The sequence below is a fragment of the Sesamum indicum genome, linkage group LG3 (assembly GCF_026168435.1).
Source record: "Sesamum indicum cultivar Baizhima isolate 11 linkage group LG3, ASM2616843v1, whole genome shotgun sequence".
NCBI lineage: Eukaryota > Viridiplantae > Streptophyta > Magnoliopsida > Lamiales > Pedaliaceae > Sesamum > Sesamum indicum.
Window position 1 is genome coordinate 18,159,935 of NC_142659.1, and position 20,205 is coordinate 18,180,139.

The 20,205-nt window shown below is 38.3% G+C and overlaps 2 protein-coding genes across 6 annotated transcripts; one reads left to right on the forward strand and one right to left on the reverse strand.

Moving 5' to 3' along the window:
• Window positions 1-560: 560 nt before the first annotated feature.
• LOC105157992 (Mitochondrial transcription termination factor family protein) lies at window positions 561-2,941 on the reverse strand. The gene has a single exon (XM_088878316.1). It carries the CDS (start codon window positions 2,859-2,861, stop codon window positions 1,497-1,499), a length of 1,365 nt encoding a protein of 454 aa, XP_088734442.1. The 5' UTR covers window positions 2,862-2,941; the 3' UTR covers window positions 561-1,496.
• A 6,824-nt stretch (window positions 2,942-9,765) lies between these two features.
• Window positions 9,766-19,265, forward strand: LOC105157993 (uncharacterized). 5 transcript variants are annotated; one of them, XM_020692880.2, is made up of 8 exons: window positions 9,766-9,933; window positions 10,274-10,517; window positions 10,700-11,686; window positions 13,200-13,388; window positions 15,298-16,084; window positions 16,190-16,737; window positions 16,822-18,566; window positions 18,812-19,265. In XM_020692880.2, the coding sequence occupies exons 3-8, from the start codon at window positions 10,780-10,782 to the stop codon at window positions 18,839-18,841; spliced, it is 4,206 nt and encodes a 1,401-aa protein (XP_020548539.1). In that variant the 5' UTR covers window positions 9,766-9,933; window positions 10,274-10,517; window positions 10,700-10,779; the 3' UTR covers window positions 18,842-19,265. The 5 variants fall into 5 exon arrangements, with proteins under 5 accessions (XP_020548539.1, XP_088734690.1, XP_020548537.1 ...); XM_088878564.1 differs by having other exon boundaries at window positions 10,700-11,233; window positions 11,372-11,686; window positions 16,190-18,566; XM_020692878.2 differs by having other exon boundaries at window positions 16,190-18,566.
• The last annotated feature ends 940 nt before the right edge of the window (window positions 19,266-20,205 follow it).

Genomic DNA, 20,205 nt, shown 5'->3' on the forward strand with positions numbered 1-20,205 from the left:
AATTCAAGAAAAAACAAAAAAAAAATAAACAAAAATTATAAATTTTAATCCATATGGGGATTTTAGTTGGTTCATCATAAAAAATAAATGAAAACCTAACGAAATGAGCTAATTATTAGACAGTCGTCAAAATCAGGAGGTATTAGTAATTTTTCAAATAATGAGGGGGTCGTAATTATGCAAAACTACAGGAAAGATTGTTGTAATTTACCCTAAAAAGCAAGGTTAACTTTATTTTCTTCATAAAGTAAATGTATAATGTTGAATCAAGGTTGAAACATAAAAATACCAATTTTGAACTTTTAGTGTATTTCTAAGTATGCTTCCAAGTAAAAATATTAATACAACTGCAGCTTTGTCCCCCTAACCTGTATGAACCACAAGTTGGCAGAAGCAGATTGTAGGACTGAATGAACTGCCAGCTATGTTTGAAGTATTTCTTCTTTTATATAATCAATCATGTGCGCTTAGTTTTATATGTTTTTATGTGTATCTTAGTGTCGCTGTCCATACAACATACAACATACAACATAGAAACATTAATCAATGAATATAACAGATTAAACCATAACATCAGCATTTTCTTTTATGATATCATTGATATTCAAATCATCGAATGATCAATCAAGCACTTGAAATATTTCAAGACAATCAAATCTCATAGCCATTATAGAACACGATAAGGAAACCATAAACAACAATTCCTCCCAGAACCAAGATCCATCCCTCCTCAATGGTGGAAGGGCTATTCTGTAGACTACCATGAATTGCACTTTGAGGTGGGGCAATAGAAACTGTTCATACTTCATCAAAATTCCAATTGTTCACCACCTCTTCAATTCTTCAGCTTACGAGTTAAGAAGATAATCTGTCCGGTCGAAGGTAGAAAAAGATGACATCTGGAGGCGAAGTATAATCAGCGAGCCTGAAAGTGAGGAGAGGAGTTGGTGGCTGATGGTTACAGTTTGGAACATGAACTCCCAAGGAAGCTTTTTTCCAGTTCTCAACATTGACACTTCATAAACACTCAAGTATGCCTTAAACTTCCCATCCAGGTAATCCAGATAGAATTATCCCAACTGTGGATAAAATAATTTAAACTATTTAGTCGAGAAGATGCAAGCTGAAGATAAAGAAGGGGCAGTGGTGCTACATTTTCTTGTGGAGCGATCAGAAACGGATGACTGCTTGATCATGTTGTAATTGGTGTCATCTTCCTGATACAACAGATATGACTGGGAATCTGTGCTGAATGTTTCATAGCCAGAAATTGCCTTCTGCTACATTAGATGACAAAAGGCCATGAATTAAAGTAAACAGTTGCAGCAGCAGGCAAGAGTACCAAAACATCAACTGCCTTTGATCGAGCTGCAGACAAGCATCTGGAAAAATATCACAAGCAAGCAAAAGCCTACCACCAGAGCTTTTCATCATGAACCGAATGTGCAAGAATTCGCAGAAGAACACCAAGTCCACCAAGGGTCAATGTCTTTTGGTCAAGGCAATGATTCCATGTATGACTTGATATTCTTAATATCTTCGCCTGACTGCGGATGTTGTTGTGGCTTGAAAAGCTTCCACATTCCAACCGGATGGCGGGTCCGAATGGCAACATCTCCAGCAAACCTTCCATATATCTTTTCACATTCTGGATATGGCTTCACATACATATTATAGAATCTCAATCTACTGAGCTTGACTAAATTTCTCAAACCCACCTCATCTCCAAGTCCATCATTTGACTGCAAATATTGAATCACATTGAACCGAGGAATAATCTGTTTATCAAAATTCACCCCTAAATATTCAGGCACTTCAACCAGGCATTGTACATCAAACTTCATCTGATGAACCAAAAACTCAATCTTCTTCTGGATATCCTCTATCTCATACAGAATCACCCTTGGCTCCTTCCACACCACAGTGAATGCATCTCTATATGTCAACCCATGTTTCCTTAAGCAGTCAACCCTGAGTTTCACTTTATACGCAGCCCTAAATTCTCCATCCAGAAAAATATTCTGTTTTATCACCACCCTGCATTTTAAACTCCTCAGCATTTCCAAACACTGTGAAAGCTCCCCATTCTCCAACCCAAGAACTTTTGGGTCTCGAAGAACCTCTCTCCTAATTTCACTTAAGCTAAAACCCAGATCCTCAAACTCATCAACCAAAGGTTTCAACCTATTGTCCACTCCAAATGCCAGAACCTCAGGAAACAAACCAAATACCCTATCAATTTCTCTTCTCTGGATTCCGACCCCCATAAAAAAGTCAACTGTAGCTCGAATTTCATCTTCCTTCCACATAACTACCATAGGCACAGCTTCTAAAACTTTACTGATAATTTCCTCACTAATCCCCAAACCCTTCAAACACTCAACGCGTCTATAAACATCATTCGGGCTGACCTCAAATCTCATCGAAATGTCAAGAACATTCCTAATTGCAGCTGATGTAATATTATACACTCCCAACTGTTTAACACCCAGTCTCCACTTCTCCAAGAAATCAAGTTGCAGAACTCTCGGACAACCACTCACTATAGAAACAAGAAAATCCTGGGACGGTTTTAAGGACAGTAAAATCTTAAATGACTTTTCGATCTCCGAGGGGCTTGAGTTCCCTAAAAACTCATTCTTTTTCAGAAAATCAGGGAACTCAGTAGGCGGGAACCCATACCTTCGGAATAGAGCGGAGAGAGAAACCAAACCCCTGTGGTGGCATGCTGGAATTTCCGAGAAAGCACGGGAATTTGGGTTTGGAAATTGTGGAAGGTAGATGGCGATTGATGATGATTTGGGCATGCTGCGGAATGAGCGTCTGGTTATGATATTCCGGATTGCCATATTTGTTATCATTCCAATTCTTAGGCATGAATACAGTGATCAAATTGAGAGGGGCGCTTCCAATCTCTTCCGTCCTTGCAATTAACCTCCCTAATTTGATTAACTTATCTTTGGTTGAATTTATTTACAATATTATATAAATTTAAATCTTTCATAAGAGATTTTATAATTTATAAGATATTAAGTTTTATTTTAAAAATAAAATTTTGAAGTATTTGGATTAAATATGAACATGAAAATTTATAAAATATTAGTAACGATAATTTTATAATTAATATAATTAAAATGAATGAACTTGTTAAGAACTTAAGATTGTAAAAGTTAGGAATTTCTTGTTTTTCTTTAAAAAAACGATTATTTATAAGCTTTTAACATCTTATTTTTTTATTTTACAAACTCTCTTTCTAAATGAATTTATCAAATATTTATGTAGTTGCATTTGAGTAGGAGAGTAAAACGAAAAAATTACCCTCAACACTAATTATACTTCCCAAACCTAGTTTTTAGATAGAGAATTTTTTGTGGATAAGAGTGTCAGAAATGTCTTGTCATTGAATAATAATCGATTAAAAGTAACATTCGGAGTATTTATAGTGGAGTTTGGAGTTTTATTGTGTATTTTATTGGTAAAAATTAATTTTATACCCTTTTAGATAATTTGATAAATAATACATCCATCGTATATTTCCTACTCTCGGATGAGTTATTAGAACTGGGACGGGTGAGTTGTCCGAGAGCAAGTGTTAGAAGCTGGTAAGTGGATGCCAATTAAGTATTGACTTCACTTGGGTGTTGGCTCCACCTAACCAACTTTCAAACCCCATCATACATTCAAACTCTGTCACCTCCACAGCTTCTGAAGGTGTTTGTTTGTTTGTTTTGATTCTTTTATTCTTTTTGTCTTCATTTTTCTTATTTTGATATGCTGCAAAAATGTGGGGGCAACGGGTGGGAGGATCCCGGTAGGGGGCCTGCAAGAGTTGCTCGGGCTGGCGAGGAGCTACCTCGCCAATGGCTTGAGCTGGCGCGACGTGGGGCGAGGCCACCCCTTAGGAATTGGCTGGTTTGGGGAGGAAAATGAAGTTAACGGAAGCAGAGGACAATGGAGTTGTGTTATTTGACTTTGGATCACTACAAATTCGGGACACTATTTAGTGGGAATGCTTCTCAGTAGGAAAGTTCTTAACTATTAAATGATTGGAATTAAGAATCATCCAAGACATCAGGTTTCTTTTTTGATTAAACCATATTTTGGAGAAAAGGCGAGCTCTAAATGGATGCTCATGGGATTTCAAAAATGATATCCTCATTCTAAACGAAGTGGGTGAGGATGAGAATCCAGTCTTGGTTGATCTTATTAGTACACCTTCTATGTGCATATTCATGACCTTCATATCTGAAAAATGACTAAAGAGTTTGTAGAAATAATTGGAAATAATCTCGGAAAGTTTATTGAAGTGGAACATATGGATTCTCAAAGACACTGGAGTGCAACACTTCGCATCCGAGTCCTCCTCAACGTCCCACAAACTTTGCTCCAAGCCATGAAAATTCATTCTCAATTAGGTGATGCTTTCACAGTTTCCTTCACACCCAACGTCTCCCGAACTTCTGCTACTTTCTAGGTTATCTTACTAAGTATTGTGAGTAGTGCTATTCTCCAGACTTTTAGGATTCAGGAGATGATACAACTTATGGACCTTAGCTACGCACATCGCTAGAGAGATTCCAGTACGGCAAAGAGTCCACGAGGGATTATGGCAAGTTCATAGTTTCCTTCATGAAGGAAGTGGATCGGCCCTAAAGCACTGTGAAAGCATGAAAATCGAAAATCAACAACTAAAGCACACAATCAATCCCAATCAAAGGGTGTACATTTGATCTATTTTTCAGGCATTTGGTGTACAATAAAAACAAAAGCCATAGAATGACAAGAAAAACAGGAGAAACAAGAATGTAAAAAGTGGATTTACCCTCATCGTTTTTCTTGTATGGCTACAAGCATTGACTCCCTCTGTTCGGATCCGTTCACGGTGAGGTGTTGATGATGAGACCCTCTAAATAAGGACGTTGTCTTCTCATGCTAGCAAGAACAATCATAGAAGGGTAGAGATCAAAACAACAACTATTGATTAATGTGTTTTGATCTCCGCTTTGTTTTACTTTGATCTCTAAGACCAAAAGACAAAAGTTGGAGAGGGGAGAGAGAGAGAGGAGAATGAGAGAGGCTAGTGTGGGTTGTGTGTGTGGCTAGGGTTTAATGTAGGTATATATATGACCTACTCATACATACAAAGAGTTTTAACCTAGTAAAACTCCCAACATCAAACCCTAACCATAACAACCCCTAGTTGGCTGATTTTCTCCTTGAAAAATTCGACCATGCCTCTCAAAATGGAGGCGTACTTGACCTACCCAAGTTCCAAGGTCTTCGACTTATATTTTAATGGACCAAACTTGATTAATTAAAATTAAAGTATACCTACATCTAATGGACTTAAATTAGACCTATTTTAATTACAAGGCCAACATAAAAATATCCTTTAATCTAATTAAAGGATCCAAGCCTTTTATTATCGCTCTCTCCTAATTTATAAATTGGACCAAGCCCAATAAAATTAATCTAATTAATTTTAGAGGCTAACTTACAATTCTAATTAGTCCAATTAATTAAATTTCAAATCATCTATCCAATGGATTGGTCTAAAAAATAAATGATCAAATCATTTATTCTCTCCAAGAATTAATTTAATCCAATTAAATTAATTCGACTCTTTTGGAATTAATTCTAAATTAATTTCATCCCATTATAGTAGTAGAGTGTGACTCTTCAAGTTCCCCCAACTAGAATTGGGCATGTGTGACCAACACAAATAATTAAATCTAATTTAATTAATTATTTCTGATTATCCCATAAACAGAAATAGCCCGTTACCATGGGTGAAAATCTAGCAATATTTCATGGTACTAGAGACTAGGTATATAGCAGCATGAACATTTAGGCTCTAAATTCATACGAGTACGGTCTTGCTGTCACCCATATCCCAGCCTTAGTCTAAGGCATGAAATTGGATGTCAGTTCCCATCCTTGAGTAGAAAACTATGCTTAATACTCGAGATGTGTTTACTCTACTGATCTGATTTAGGAAACCTATCCCCGATCTATCAATTGCTTGGCCAAAGACTTTTAGAGTCTAAACTATCTTAAAGCACATAGGAGATATCATTGTCATATACTGACACGGGACAAATTCTTTCTTGAAATCCACCATCTTCGTTACATACTGCAACTACACTGGATAAGGCTTATGATGACCATGACTCACGAACACAATTATCGCTCACCATATACAAGACATAGTTTTCGTATGCACGTGACTACCATGATTTCTCAAGTTCGAGGACTAATCTCGTATTATCAGAATAAAAAATCTCAATTATACTAACCAAGCTTTAAGAGGTTTTCATATGACAAGTCAGTTCAGTCAGTCGACTAATTGCCAACTAATCCACTAAAACTGTACAAACGACCTAGATCTCCTGCCGACGAAATATGGTTGCAATACTTAGTGCAAGTCCCTATAGGACCCTTTATGCTTTACCTCGAAATCCTCAATTTTTGAAACATTTCAGACTGCCTCTCAAAAAGTTGGTTTCATAGCTGGAAAACCTATGCACAACCCAACTTCATGGGTTTAACCTTTTGGTCTGTGGCCATTTCGTTATGACATTGAAACCCTGTTCAATATTAGTGGTAAGCATAAAAAAACACGTTGCCAACTTGATGAATTCTTATCGTATTCATCAATTCAATATTATTTTGATAAAGATTGGCGAATGGAAAATAGCTAATCCATTTGGCTTTTGACCATCCATTCCAACACTTCACACACGAGCATGTCCCAAGCTTTTGCTACTTGTGTGGGATTTTAGGTCATTTTCAAAGTATAGTGAGCAGTGCTATGCCCTAGACTTTCAAGAACCAGAAGACAATACACATTACGGACTTTGGATATGCGCATCACTAGCGAGATTCCTATATGGCAGAGAGTCCACGAGGGATTATGGCAAGTTTACGAGCGAAAATAAAGGTTTATCTAGATTTGGTAACTCATTTCAATCATCATTAATTCATGAACCAACAAAGGAATCAATATATTCATTCCGCATCCTTCAACAAACCAAAATAACAAGTTGCCACAATTTGGGGACAAGGATCAATTGACTGAATCGGATATGAATCTTCTATTCGTGGAGTAAGGATTTTTGTAAATAATCTCAAGATGTTTGACCTAATGAGCATGTCATCAACATCACAGAATCTTCGACCTAAAATAAACTCTCTTCCCAAATATGACCTAACCATGCATGCACCCACAACCATACATAAACCCACGTCTCAACCAACACCCATGCATGACCATGCTACTAGCACCACCAAACCCGTAGCCAAGTCACTCAACCATATCACCACTACCCTTGATAGAACTTGATCTCCCTACCATTTCCATTATGCTACAACCCAATTGTCCCCCTTCCCTTGTTAGGTATGATCTAGCTTAAACTCAACTAGAGATGCATCCTCTAACCTCATCAGTCTCTCCAGCCACTTTACAAAAACTCCCTCTCATGCCTAATAACACTCATTCCACCTCCTCACTCCTTACCAACTTGCCTCAGTAGCAAACTTGTCCCCCTATTCCCTATTTTGTTGAATCTAACCTCCACCATGTTCCACTATCCTCTGATGAATCTACTATCAATAAGAAACCTAAATGAAAATACACTTATCATGTCCCAACCCGAAAAACCCCAATCCAACATAATTGGGAAACTCTATGGAGGTTATAGAAGGGAACTTTTATTAGTTGAACCCCAAACATCATGCACTTGTGGACGGAGACAGTTAGTCGATGGAGGTTGTGATGAATCCTGCGGGAAGCTATGATGATCTTAAGTTGGAGCTTCCAAGAGCTGGGTAGCTCTTGAACGGTTTGAAAACTGGGTGAGATTGTTTATTAAAAACACCTTGGTCCAGTTTTCCTTATTGAAACTAGGTGCTTCAGAATTGAACAAATTAGAATTCGTTTTGTCTAGCATGATTTTTCAGGACATTCGGGGAGGTTCGACTTTCCTTTGGATCAAATATGTTGATGTACATACTCAATCCTTCTTAAGTGATCATATTGGTATTGATACTTATCAGGGTTTTACCGACTTTTACAGGGAGGCAAAAGCTGCAGAATGGAAATATTTGTAGTCTATTCTTCGCAAGCTTCATTTCTTGTAGTTAGTCCTTAGCGTGAGTGACCCTTCACCATTCATGCAAGGTTAGACCAGTGCTATTAAGGATGAAAGGATTATGTTTCTGAATGTTGTCGTCCATCATTTATCGGCGCTTGCATTAGACTAAAGCCCTTTGTTTGTTGATACCAATTCACTTGCAAACAAAGCACAATACGAAAGGAGAAACCAGTCAAAGCAATGTGATTTCACTCGAATGAATGAGAAAAGATCATCGAGTCAGCTTGGATGTCTGGACAACAAGGTGACGAGTCGGTCAGATTGCTTGGTAGGTTGAAGGTATGTGAGGTTAGTTTAAGACTGCGGAGGACACGGAAGTTTGGGAACAACAGCAAGAAAAAAAAAAGATCCTAGAGAAATACATTGTTGCCTTACAGAAGTCTACACTATCAACATATTCACGAGCAGAGCTAAAGGACAATCAATCAGAGTTGGAATCACTATTGGTAAAAGAAGAGATTATGTGGAAGCAAGGTTGGAAATCGGATACTTCGAGAGGAAGATAGGAACAATGGGTTTTTTTCATATGAAGGTGTCCGCTAAACGCTAGAATACCATTTCGAAACTTAGGAATAATGCTGGGGAGTGGTACTCCTAGCCTGAGGATATCTAATAGATCGTTTATACTTACTCTTAGCGACATTTTCTCTTTAGAAAACCATCCCATTTTACTCCATGTCATGCTTCAAGCTCTCGAAGACCTTTATTAGAGAGCTCGAGAGCTTGATAGTGGATTTTTCTGGCATAAAAAGGGCGTACACAAGGTGTCTTGATTTAGCTATGCGATAGTAAATAGGGAACTTAGCTCTCGAAAGTTTGGAGGCTTTTAACAATGCATTACTTGCCAAGCAGGCATGGAGCATTATACATCAACTTTCAATATTGGTAAGTCGTACTTCTAAGGCTAAATACTTTCCTAACACTGATTTCATTTATGCTTCGTTGGCTAGTCGTGCATCGCTAACTTGATAGTGTATCCTGTGAGTTCGGTGAAAGTGGGGAATCGTTGGCGTGTGGGCAATGGATGTAATATTAGAGTTTGAGATGATAGTGATTTCCTAGATGAACGGTACCCAACCCATTAGATAATCCTAGGTGTTGGATGATAATGGGTTGATTAGTGCATTGATTGATCATACCCACCATGGTTGGAAAGATGATGTGCTCACGATTTTTCGAAAAAAAAGACGAACTTTCATTATTATTCATTTTTAATAAAAGAAATTTTTTATTAATTCTTTTTGAACACCCCTTACCCCATAGAGATGTTGAATATAAAGAGGCATTTTGGTTGCCACTGTAATTTTGAAAATGAACGTTTAAATGCCCTTCAAAAGTAAATAAATAGATCCGAAACATATAAATTGCAGTTAATCCTTCTGTGGCTCAAGCTATTATTGCAAAAATCGGGGAAAGAGCAACACCCCAATTTTTTCCCCAATTTAATTGTGCCCTAGCTCCCTTCGAACGACGCCATCTCTAACTGGGGACTTCAATTTACCTCTAATTATAGACACGCCCTTGATCGCACGGTTCATATGTGCTTCCTCGATCGAACGGTCAGCTTTAATAGCGTTTTGATTGGAAAACACCAAAACACCGAAGAGGAAAGAAAAACCAACAAAGAAAAAAATGACGAAAGCCTCCCTTTGAATCAGAATAACTTTGAAACACACAGAGACACACATAAGCTACTTGTTCTAGGGTTTTTGTCTATCCCTTTTCTCCTCGCTCTATCGAATTGTTGCAGCGGTGTCGAATTGTCTATTCCCGAATCTCTGTGAGTTACACCTACTGCATCTTTCGTATTGGTTGGTTTTATTTATTTCAGGAGGGAAAAGAAGTGAATATTTCGTTAGTTGGATGATTGGGAGTGAATGTTGTAGCGAATATCTTGAACAGAATATCAATTGTCCCTTAGATTTTACTTTGCGGGTTTGTTGAAGATGTTGAGTGTTGGGAATTTCATTTTGTTGGTTTCCGTCGTAGTATTTGTGGGAATGAATTCTGTTGGTTATTTTCGCATTTCTCAGAGATGTCCTTTAAAAAGGAGAAATGTATGATTTTTGATTAGTTTGGCTTGGACTGATGGATGACTAATATGTCTTTCTGCCAATTAGACTGACTTTGATCGGGCGATGGTGGAACTCTAAGTCGATAGGACTGAACATGGGAGTTGGAAAATAACACATGTGATGATCCTGTGCCCTAATCCATCAAGAGTGAAGTGAAGCTGAGTTTCCTTTTTCTCCCTGTCAGAAGATAATACTTGGATATTAATTTAAGCTGCAAGAGAAAGTAGGTTCACTGTGAAGATTGACGGGACTTTGAACTTAAGATTTCTCAATTGAGTCCCACTTGGGAGTAAGCCCTTTCAAAATCTAACATTTTGCATTAAAAGGCTTATCATTGTCCTGTCTCTTGTCATTCTTGTTTTCTTAGTTATAATTTATCAGCAAACTTTGGGTGCTTTCTTTTCAGTGAAGTAATAGTATATTTTGTTTGAAGTCAGATCGGTTTACCTTTGTCACCTGTTCTCATTTCAGAGAGTTTCAAGGTGCAAATTTTCCTGATGTTGAGGATGCTGTGAGCATAGATATTTTTGGGTTATTGATCTGGTTTGGAGATGCATGGTCAAGGGAATTACACCACTCAGGTTGGGCGGGGTCCTTATGCACCCCCACCTGCCTTTCAGCAACACCCTGCCGCTCCTCCTCCTCCTCCCCCTACTTCCCATCATGGCCCACCTGTTCCACAACCACAAGTTATTCAACAAGGACGTCCATCGTTTCATTTTACACCAAGTATCCTTCCGTATCAGCAAGCCATGCCCGGTGTTCCTCACCAAGTTCCATCAGCTCCACTTGTATCAAGCGGAATGAGTTCTGCTCAATCTTACTTAACTCATTCCCAACATCCGCAAGCGCATGTAAGCACCCAAAGCTCTCATTCCCACCCAACATCTGAGCAAACTCTCCAGCCCTGGAGTCAAAATGTACGTCAACTTCCTCCAACAGCACCTATTCGGGGTCCAAGTGCATATCCACTGACATCTTCACAAGGACGTGCTCTGGAAAGAGGTCCACCAAATCAACCTGCATCTCATGCTCCCCCTCCCCAGCTGCCACCTTACTCATCCAGTTCTAGTTTTTTGATGTCTGATCCATTTGAATCCTCTGTGCTTACAATGCGGCAACATTGCCATCTACAACCGACAGGACCACTGCCACCTCCACCTCCACCTCCACTTCCACCTCCACCCTCTTCTCCTCCTGGAGTTCCACCTCATCCACCTTCTTCACCCCCATCAGATGTCCTCTCAAAGAATGGTGGAAGCTGCAGCTTGAAGGAGGAACCGTTAGATGGGGATAATTCGATGTTGGAATGTCTAGCTCCAGTGAAGCCTGTGGAAGATAGAAGTGTACCTCAAATTGAAGTGCTTTGTCAGCATACTGAGAAGAATGGAAATAAGGTGGAATTAGCAGATGCTGATGTCACTCATTCACCTGCTGATTCCGATATGGATATGGAAGGTTAGCCTAATAGTTCCTGCAGACACTTGTTAATGTGATTCTGAGGTGTAAGCATCTGAATTGACTTGCTTATTTCGATTTTTGGTCCTCTAAAACTTCATTTGTTTCAAAAGCAGCAGTACTTGTTTAAAATTTGAGATTGTGATATAAGAAATTCTTGTTGGAGGGCAGCCTGTTTTATTAGTAGGGCTCTGAGAATTTTCATTTTCTTTTCCCTTCTTCCTTGACATGATCTAATTGATTTGCATACATGCATGCCCTCGTACAAGCTCCTGATGCTGAGGACATCCCTCTTGAGCTTCGGATTTCTCTACATTTATGTGCTATGCTGGTAGCTGGCTAAGAAACTGCTCTATATGTTCTTCATGAATATCAAGAGATAATTCTACATTCTTGTAGATGAAAGTTCATAATTTTTATAATATAAGATTGGCTTAATATAATATTGTCCTCTAAAAGTGTCATTGAAATATTTCTTCAGAATACATTAGTGAAACATAATTTATTCTTCTACATTTATTTGCCCTGTGTAGTGCTATACATAAGAGCATAAGTTGTTTCCTCCTTGTTGTAGTATAATACATTACTAGATAATCTCTGCATAAATAATAGTAAAACTTTGTGTTGGTAAGTCTATTTTCGCTTGTTGGAAGTCGTCGGTATTGTGTGCCACAGTTCAATGCTAGAATAGACTTTGTTTTTTGCAAATTTTCCTGTCACTACCTATGGGGATGCTTTACATTTATTCTCCTTTTACTTAAAAAAATGATGTTTTTTCCCATTTAAGTGATATGCTGCAATGTAGAGGGAAAATTACTGTGAATATTCAGCTTGCTAAGTGTGGTTGCTTGTGAAGAGAATTGCCATGGATAGAGCTCATTTCTTGTTGTGTTCTTTTTAGTTTTTGTATCAAAAAGTTTTTTTTCCATAATTTATTAGCTATCGCAGCAGATTTTGGGCATATTTCTATGTTTCATTTTCTGGTTTTGCTTTTAAAGATCTATCCACTAGGTAAAAATGCTAAACCAGAGTTTATGGAGAAGAATCTGATAGAAGTGCGATAAGCTTTTTATTTTTGTACGGAAATTGAAAATGAAAAGAGTAAATTGAAATCAATTTCGAACTGTAATGCCTTTGAATCTATGTATTAGTTGTTCTTTCATCTTTATTATGTTATTGAGTGGTTTTTCTTCTAACTACAGTATGATTACAACCTGAAAATGTCTTGACAACCTTTTCTCATTCACAGAGTCAAGTGTTTGAGGAAATTGTTATACTTGTTCTTTGCATTTCTTATTCATCCTGCTTTTGTGATTCATAAGACATGGATAAGTTTCCTCTGTAAAGTATGGAGTTATTCCACTAGATGCACATGTGTGAAGCTAAATGTTATTTGCTATAATCAGCAAAATGTATATGTTTGTATGTGTTTTTACATTGTGTTCAAGTAAGGAACGCTAGTACGGTACTCCAATGGTATGCATTGTGAGTTTCTTGTCTGTGGTCGTTCTAGATGACATTACTCACCCTGATGAGGAGAAGAAGAACTGCTCATCTAACAATTCAAATGATGATCGCGTTTCAATTTCTCAAGAAGATTATGCCAAAGAGAAGCTACAAGCTTTGCAGCATGGTGGAGGGGATGGACTTCCTAAGGTTGCTCTAGATGATGAAGCTGCAGTATTGAAGGACCACATAAGAGGTACGAAACTAATTCTGCTGGTTTATCCCATCATAGAGTCCAACCTCTTTGCCTATAGTACTTGCTTTAGGCACTATCATGATTCATGAACACAGACCTGCTCTTTACTTTGTTGCTTCCCCAATTGTGCCTTGATCCGTGGAAAATGTATGTTTATATATGCATAAGCTGCTAAATTTTCTAATGCTCGGCCTTCTATTTCGTTGTTCTTTTTCCTGCAACCATTATCTTATCTTTTCTTTGTTTGAATTTTAATTTTTATTTTCACTGTATTGAGGTTCATGATGACTTCGTTACAATCATCATAGTCTTCAGATTATTGATGTGGTACATGGAAGTTTTTGATGCTTCTGCAGTTTGATGATTGCTGATGCTTAATGTAAAAAAAGACACTGGATGTTAAGCTTGTCTCTAATTCGATGGACACTCTTTTTGGAATAAAAGATATACCATGGTGTTCTTACTATACAAGAAGAATATGTGAATCTCATAGGCATCATATCAGAATGTGGAATTGATATAAGCAGAATAAAGAGAGAGACATTAACAATAAGTGCTATGATACAAGTACTTCCGATCCAATTGTACCCTCTACACAATATTAACAAAGCTAGTAACATCAACATATGGGTATGTTTAACTTGATTTCCATAAAGGACTAGTTCAGTGCCAGCTTATTTTTGTATTTGCAGAGTTACAAGTACGTGGGTTAAAAATATACAAGTAAATAGAGCTTAATATAGTGCTTCTCTTTTGGTGAGTTCTCCGATAAGATTGATAATGGAGAAAGAAGATTGAAAGAAATAGAGGGGAAGAAAACTGATAGAAAGAAAAAGTGTGTTTCTACAATCTTTAGGTGTGAGAAGTCAGATTGAGTTTCTTTAGCCGCCATATTTCTTAAAATTGTAAAAATAAGCTGCAGCCATGTTCTTATATGTATCGTACACGTCGTTTAAGGTGTCCAACACTTATTTTTTTTCCTTTCTTTCTTTTTTAATTTTGTGGACATGCAAATGCCAATGTTCGACACGTGTGTTTTACGTGTCCGACATTGCAATGGTGATTCTTCGAAGTTAAGAGACTAGCTTGACCCGGCTTGTCCGCAAGCTCAAACTGAGCTTTGGTGAAGTTGTCTCGATCGTGCACCTCTAGCCTAAAGTAGAAGCAATCAACACGAAAGCGCGGTATTGGTTTTCTTGGTTACAGGAAGAAAGATTATAAGAAATAAGGAATCTTGGACCAGGTGATGTGAATAGCAGTGGCAAGAGGCAGGGGTATTACTTTATGGTTTCTTGCTTTCACATTAACCTTCTTTTTAGTCTCTCATGGATAAAAATGTGAAGGAGGGGGCTCGGTAATTGGTTTTCTTGGTTATAACATCAATATCGACCATTGAGCTACCATCTATAATCAATCAGGATTTGGTAAACAAATTATGCAGTACATATAAACATCAAGTATCTTCTCTAAGGTGCCCCCACTCTGAAATATATTACATTGTGCTCTCTCCAGAACATCTGCACCTGACTGTGTGATTTAGTTTGGAATGCACCCACTTAATGGTCCATTAAGTTAAACATTTTGCCTCTAAAAAGAAAACCAGATCAGTAGGTCCTCTGAAACTTTTATTATCTGTCAGAAATTGACTTATTGGATTTTATATATTAGAGTTCTAGTGTACATTAAAATAAATCATGTGGCAGTTTTTCATGCTCTTTCTCTGATTGGCGCATATACTGCTGCATCTCATTTCTGTAATGCTGGTGGGCTATTTGCTGTGAATTTATCTGAATTCATGCCTAGCCTACCTGTTAGTTGATCGGTAATTTTATATCTTATATTGCCTTTAAGGCTGATATAATGAATTATTCTGTTTTGACACATTTCACCCTTAATATTATGTCTGCAGGCGTTGAAGTCCCTTCTGATGATGGAAATGGACAAACTAAGCAGTCTTTTGACGTCAGTGTAAAAGATTTTTCTTCCCAGCATGAAAACTTAAGCGGACAGAGTGTAGCAGTAGTTCAGGCACAAAATGGTTACGGGAAGCTTTCCAGTCAGCTTGTGGACGGTGCCAATGCGTTCAAACTCCTACAGGGCTATACTTCTGACAGTACTTCAGAAAATGAGGGTGATAATCTTCTTAGAGATGTTAGTCCTCCATGTATCAAAGATGGATCTCGAAATTTTGATGCTGAGAAGCGGTGTAATTTTGGTTCAGAATTCGGACTGGAGACATTATCGAAGTCCAACAAGCATATGCTCTCCAAGTCCATGATTGATTCACCAAAAGATGTCATGCAAGGTGATAAAACATCTCCTTTGACGCGGAAATTTGAGGAATTTTCGGATAAAAGCCATAGAGGTCAAGAATCTGTAAGCTTTGATATTGATACAGCACTTCAACAAAAAGATTCTTTGAGCAAATACGATGCTAATATGGGTCCTGAGGGTGCTAGTTTTCACAAGGCAGATATGAAGAATGATTCTGCTAAGGTGAATGTAGATGAGTTTGGAAGATTGGTTAGAGAAGGTGTTAGTGACAGTGACACAAGTGATTCACCCCGTTATAGACGGAGGCATGCTAAAAGAGCCAGAAAAAGGAGTAGAAGCCAAAGCAGAAGTCGATCTCCTCCTGGTAGGAGGAGGAGGAGAAGCCCATGGAAGAGAAAAGAGAGGCGTGACCGATCTCGCAGGTCTGAGTTAGACATTGGTGATAAATACTGTAATTTTTTCCTCTTCCTTTTAATGTTTTAAGTTTGGATGATGAGAATTTAACATCTTCAGTCATTCTCTTTCAGCTTGTCTCCAAATAGACGAAGAAGTAGGAGTAGGTCACCTGTTTTAAGGCGTGACCGTGATGTCACTGGTGATAAACTGAGATGGGATAAGGGTCAACTTCCAGAATGCTTTGACTTTCTCCGAGGCAAGTGTTATCGTGGTGCTACTTGTCGGTATTCACACCATGATGACAAGAGTGAGAGATTGAGATACCATAGGGGAAAACAGCAGTATCGGGATATGCTGCCTGCTGTACGGAGTCCTGATTTTCGTGAAGAGAGTAAGGTTCTCCCTGACAAAGAACCCAAGGATAACGTGCGCAAGATTTCTAAAGATTTGCCTGGCCTGAAGGAAGTAAAAGTTGCCAAAGAACTGCCAGTTGTTTCTACCACCCACTCTGATAAATTAAATTCTCTGGAATCTGCTTCTCTTCTAGTTGCTGATGTTGTAGCAAGTAATCTTTCAGGTCATTCTGCTCATGACACGCCCTCAGGCAAAGAGAATTCTTTCATTGCACAATCTCCAGCGCAGTATTGTGATAAGGTCCCGGAAATTGTTGATAAGCAAGGTAAACGGATGGATGATTCTTTAATCTCTGGATCACCTTCAGTTGTGCACGCAACAGCAGCCACATTAACCCATGTTCCTGCAGATAAACCTGATGGAAAACAAGGTCCTACTGGTCAACTGCACTTTGTTGGAAATCCTGTAACAAAACCTGATTGTGCTGAAGGAGTCCCATCTCAGTCTTTGAGTGAGTTGCCACAATCAATTGCTAATCATCCTTCCCACTTAGCCCCTCCTTTGCCTTCAGTCTCTCAAGTGATGAATACTCCTGCTGCTCAACCAATAATACAAGGTTACAACTTAGAGCCACCTACTTACTCAGCTTATCAAGCGCCAGTTGCTTACCAGCATTCTCATTCTTCTGGGTCATCAAACTATTTATCAAGCTCGGTTCTTCCACCTCCACTCCCACCACGTTCTTATTTGTCTTTTAATGTAACAACTAGAGAACACAACATTCCTTCAGAAAACATGCAAGAGTCTTTATTGCCTCCACGGGATGGTTTATCTTCTTATACATCTGTGAGAGGACAGCCAACTGAATTGCTTAATCATTCTCAGACTGCTCGGTATCAGACATATGATAGGACTCATGAGCCTGATCAAGTGCCACATGTCAATGACAATTTTGGATCAAGTAGTTTGCATTTGAGCAATCTAACGAGTCGACAGGGTGGTCCTCATATAATTGGAGAAGATTGCTTAACTGGACATCCAGTACAGGGCATGAATCCTTTACAGTCAGTTGGTCATGGTCAAACTAATTCCTTACTGATGCAGTCACCATCAAAGGGAATGCATAGTTCTCTCGGTGGCAATCTTCCTTCAGATAGTAACTCTTCTCACAGTCGTTCTTACTTCCAACAGGCAGCCTACGGTCGACAGTATTTTGTAGCTGGTAGTATCTCTGCAGAACTTGTTGAGCCTGCAAAGTTGAGTTCTTCCACGGCTAGAACCACTCCAGATTTTCCTGAGGGGAATCAGCCATCTTACATGCGCGACTCTGTGGGATCTAGAATTGTAAATCATTTCAATCCTTACGCATCTACATTTGATCTGCCGCTGAGCTCCAAATTCAGTTCAAATGCTTTGACCCAAGACAATGATGCAACCATCGGCACTAAATATGGTGCCCCATTTGGTTTGGGTTCAGTCTCCGTCGACGGGCACAAGACTGGAAGTGTTGGCTCTAAAAATATGTTTTCCTCATCGAGTTCTGGATTGCCAGCTGCGAGTATTTTGCCAAGGCTGGGTGGCAATCAGTATGATCCACTCTTTGATAGTATTGAGCCAGCTTCAAATTCATTCAGTAGAGCTGATTTTCTAAAACATGAAGCTGTTGGTGATTCTGATAATATGCCGAGATTCAGTGGATCAGGAAGGGTGTTAAATATGGAAGGTACCGGGCAGCATGAAGGAGGAACAGCAGCATCAACCAATGATTCTCTTGAAATTGAAGAATGTGGAGAAACAGCTGATGCGGAGATAGGTGCTGTCTTGAATGGAAGCTCTAGTAATCCTAATGATACAACTGACTTAAATGCAGGAGAAATAGAGATTGATCAGGTTAAGGCTTCTGGGAAGAAGAAGAAGGGCAAGGACTCGAGATCCATGAAACTCTTTAAGATTTCAATTGCTACTTTTGTGAAGGAGGTCCTAAAGCCATCATGGCGCCAGGGCAATATGAGCAAGGAGGCATTTAAGACCATAGTCAAGAAAACTGTTGATAAAGTATCTGGAGCTATGAAGAGTCACCATATACCCAGATCCCAGTCAAAAATAAATCACTATATTGATTCTTCCCGAGGAAAATTAACTAAGCTTGTTATGGTAAGGCTTCTTTTAATCAAGATTTGATGTTTGGCCTGTCGTTTACCTGTTTGAAGTTAAATTGTTAAGGATATTTAATATTTATACATTTTTTTCCTAAAATGTAGTGCACGAGTTGTAATGATAACATCTGCATTTACAGTTATTTTGTCTTGAACACGCCTGCATTAAAGGATCCACACTCCTTGGCATATTGTTTATTGTGGCTTATATAATGACTCTTCTTTTCCTCTCACTCTTTACAGGGTTATGTTGACAAGTACGTCAAGGTGTAAATCTGACTTGAGTGATGGATCTGCTGTCAAGGACTCAACTTAGATTTTCTGACTTCAAGATTCAGATGTTGAAAATGAATATGCTCTTTGGAAGCGTCATCTAAAGGAAATTTGATGGCTTCAGATTGACTAGCAGATCGAAGTGCATTTGTCAATAAATTACATCTCCAACAACGCCCAAGTAAAGCATAATGACAAATTTCAAACGGGTGATATATCAATGTAAATTAGCAGACGTTATGAGGGAGTTGCAAAACATATTCATTGTGCATTCCTATTGAGCTAGGTTTTCTCTGTTCTCGGTTATACTTTCTCCATATAACTTTCCTTTTATGGAGATATTTTGTTGAGTAATATATAGCGTCTATGCAGAATCTCAGTTTATAATTTAATGTCTAATATATTCCATCAACAATGTTTCAAATTGGATCTCTAACTGAAAATTTTCCATCTAGAGTTTCCAGGTTGTCCGATGCAAGACCTTATTGTATTTACAATACCCAACAGCTTCATAGATTGTTTATTTATTGAACTTTTTGCAATGCGAAGGCCTGCAAAATGTTGCACCCATACATAATCAAGGCAAAATCTTGATAGTGATGATCTTAGGTAATTTTCATTTTTGTCACCTTAGTGTATTTAAGATCTGATGCCCTTTGCTGAATCTTTCTTTCTGGTCAAATTATTAGGTTGATGATTGGGTGTAAGGATCAGAAACTAACGAAATTTCTGTTTGATACTGTTGACATGATGCATATTATTCTTAATGTCTACTGCAGGAAACACTTGCCTCAGTTGTTTTGAGGCGGCTTTGATAGAGTTAAAATTTTGGTCTTTGCTTGTAAATAAGTACCATATTTCCCACTGCTACTTGGACTCCAACCAGTCCCTCTTAAAAATGAGGCATATTCTGATACATATAGACCTCGACCAACACTTGCTACTTACTGACTGTTCTTAATTGCAGCATAAAACTTCTGTAATGTGCATTTGTCAAGGATTAGATTTTCCTGTTTGAAACGTAAGTAGTATCCGGAGATGGTGTATGTACAAGACTCTGATGATGGATGTAGCTCAGAGGTGGGCTCTTCAAGGTACAATTTCATACTTTCTAATATTTGATCCTGTTTATTTGGTAGGAGAGTTGAACAATTGCCAGGCATGTTGTTAAAAAACTGTGGCTTTTATCAGTTCTTGGATGTTCTCTTCCTGTCTTGATGGTTAGCTGATATTTTCTTTTTCCTTATCATACACATATCTTGTATCATTGAGATCTACTGGTGATAACGTCTTTGTTCATCTCTTTTCTTTTGGATAGTTAGTAAGTTTCTGTTCTGCAGGATCCTGTATATTGAGCAAAGTTA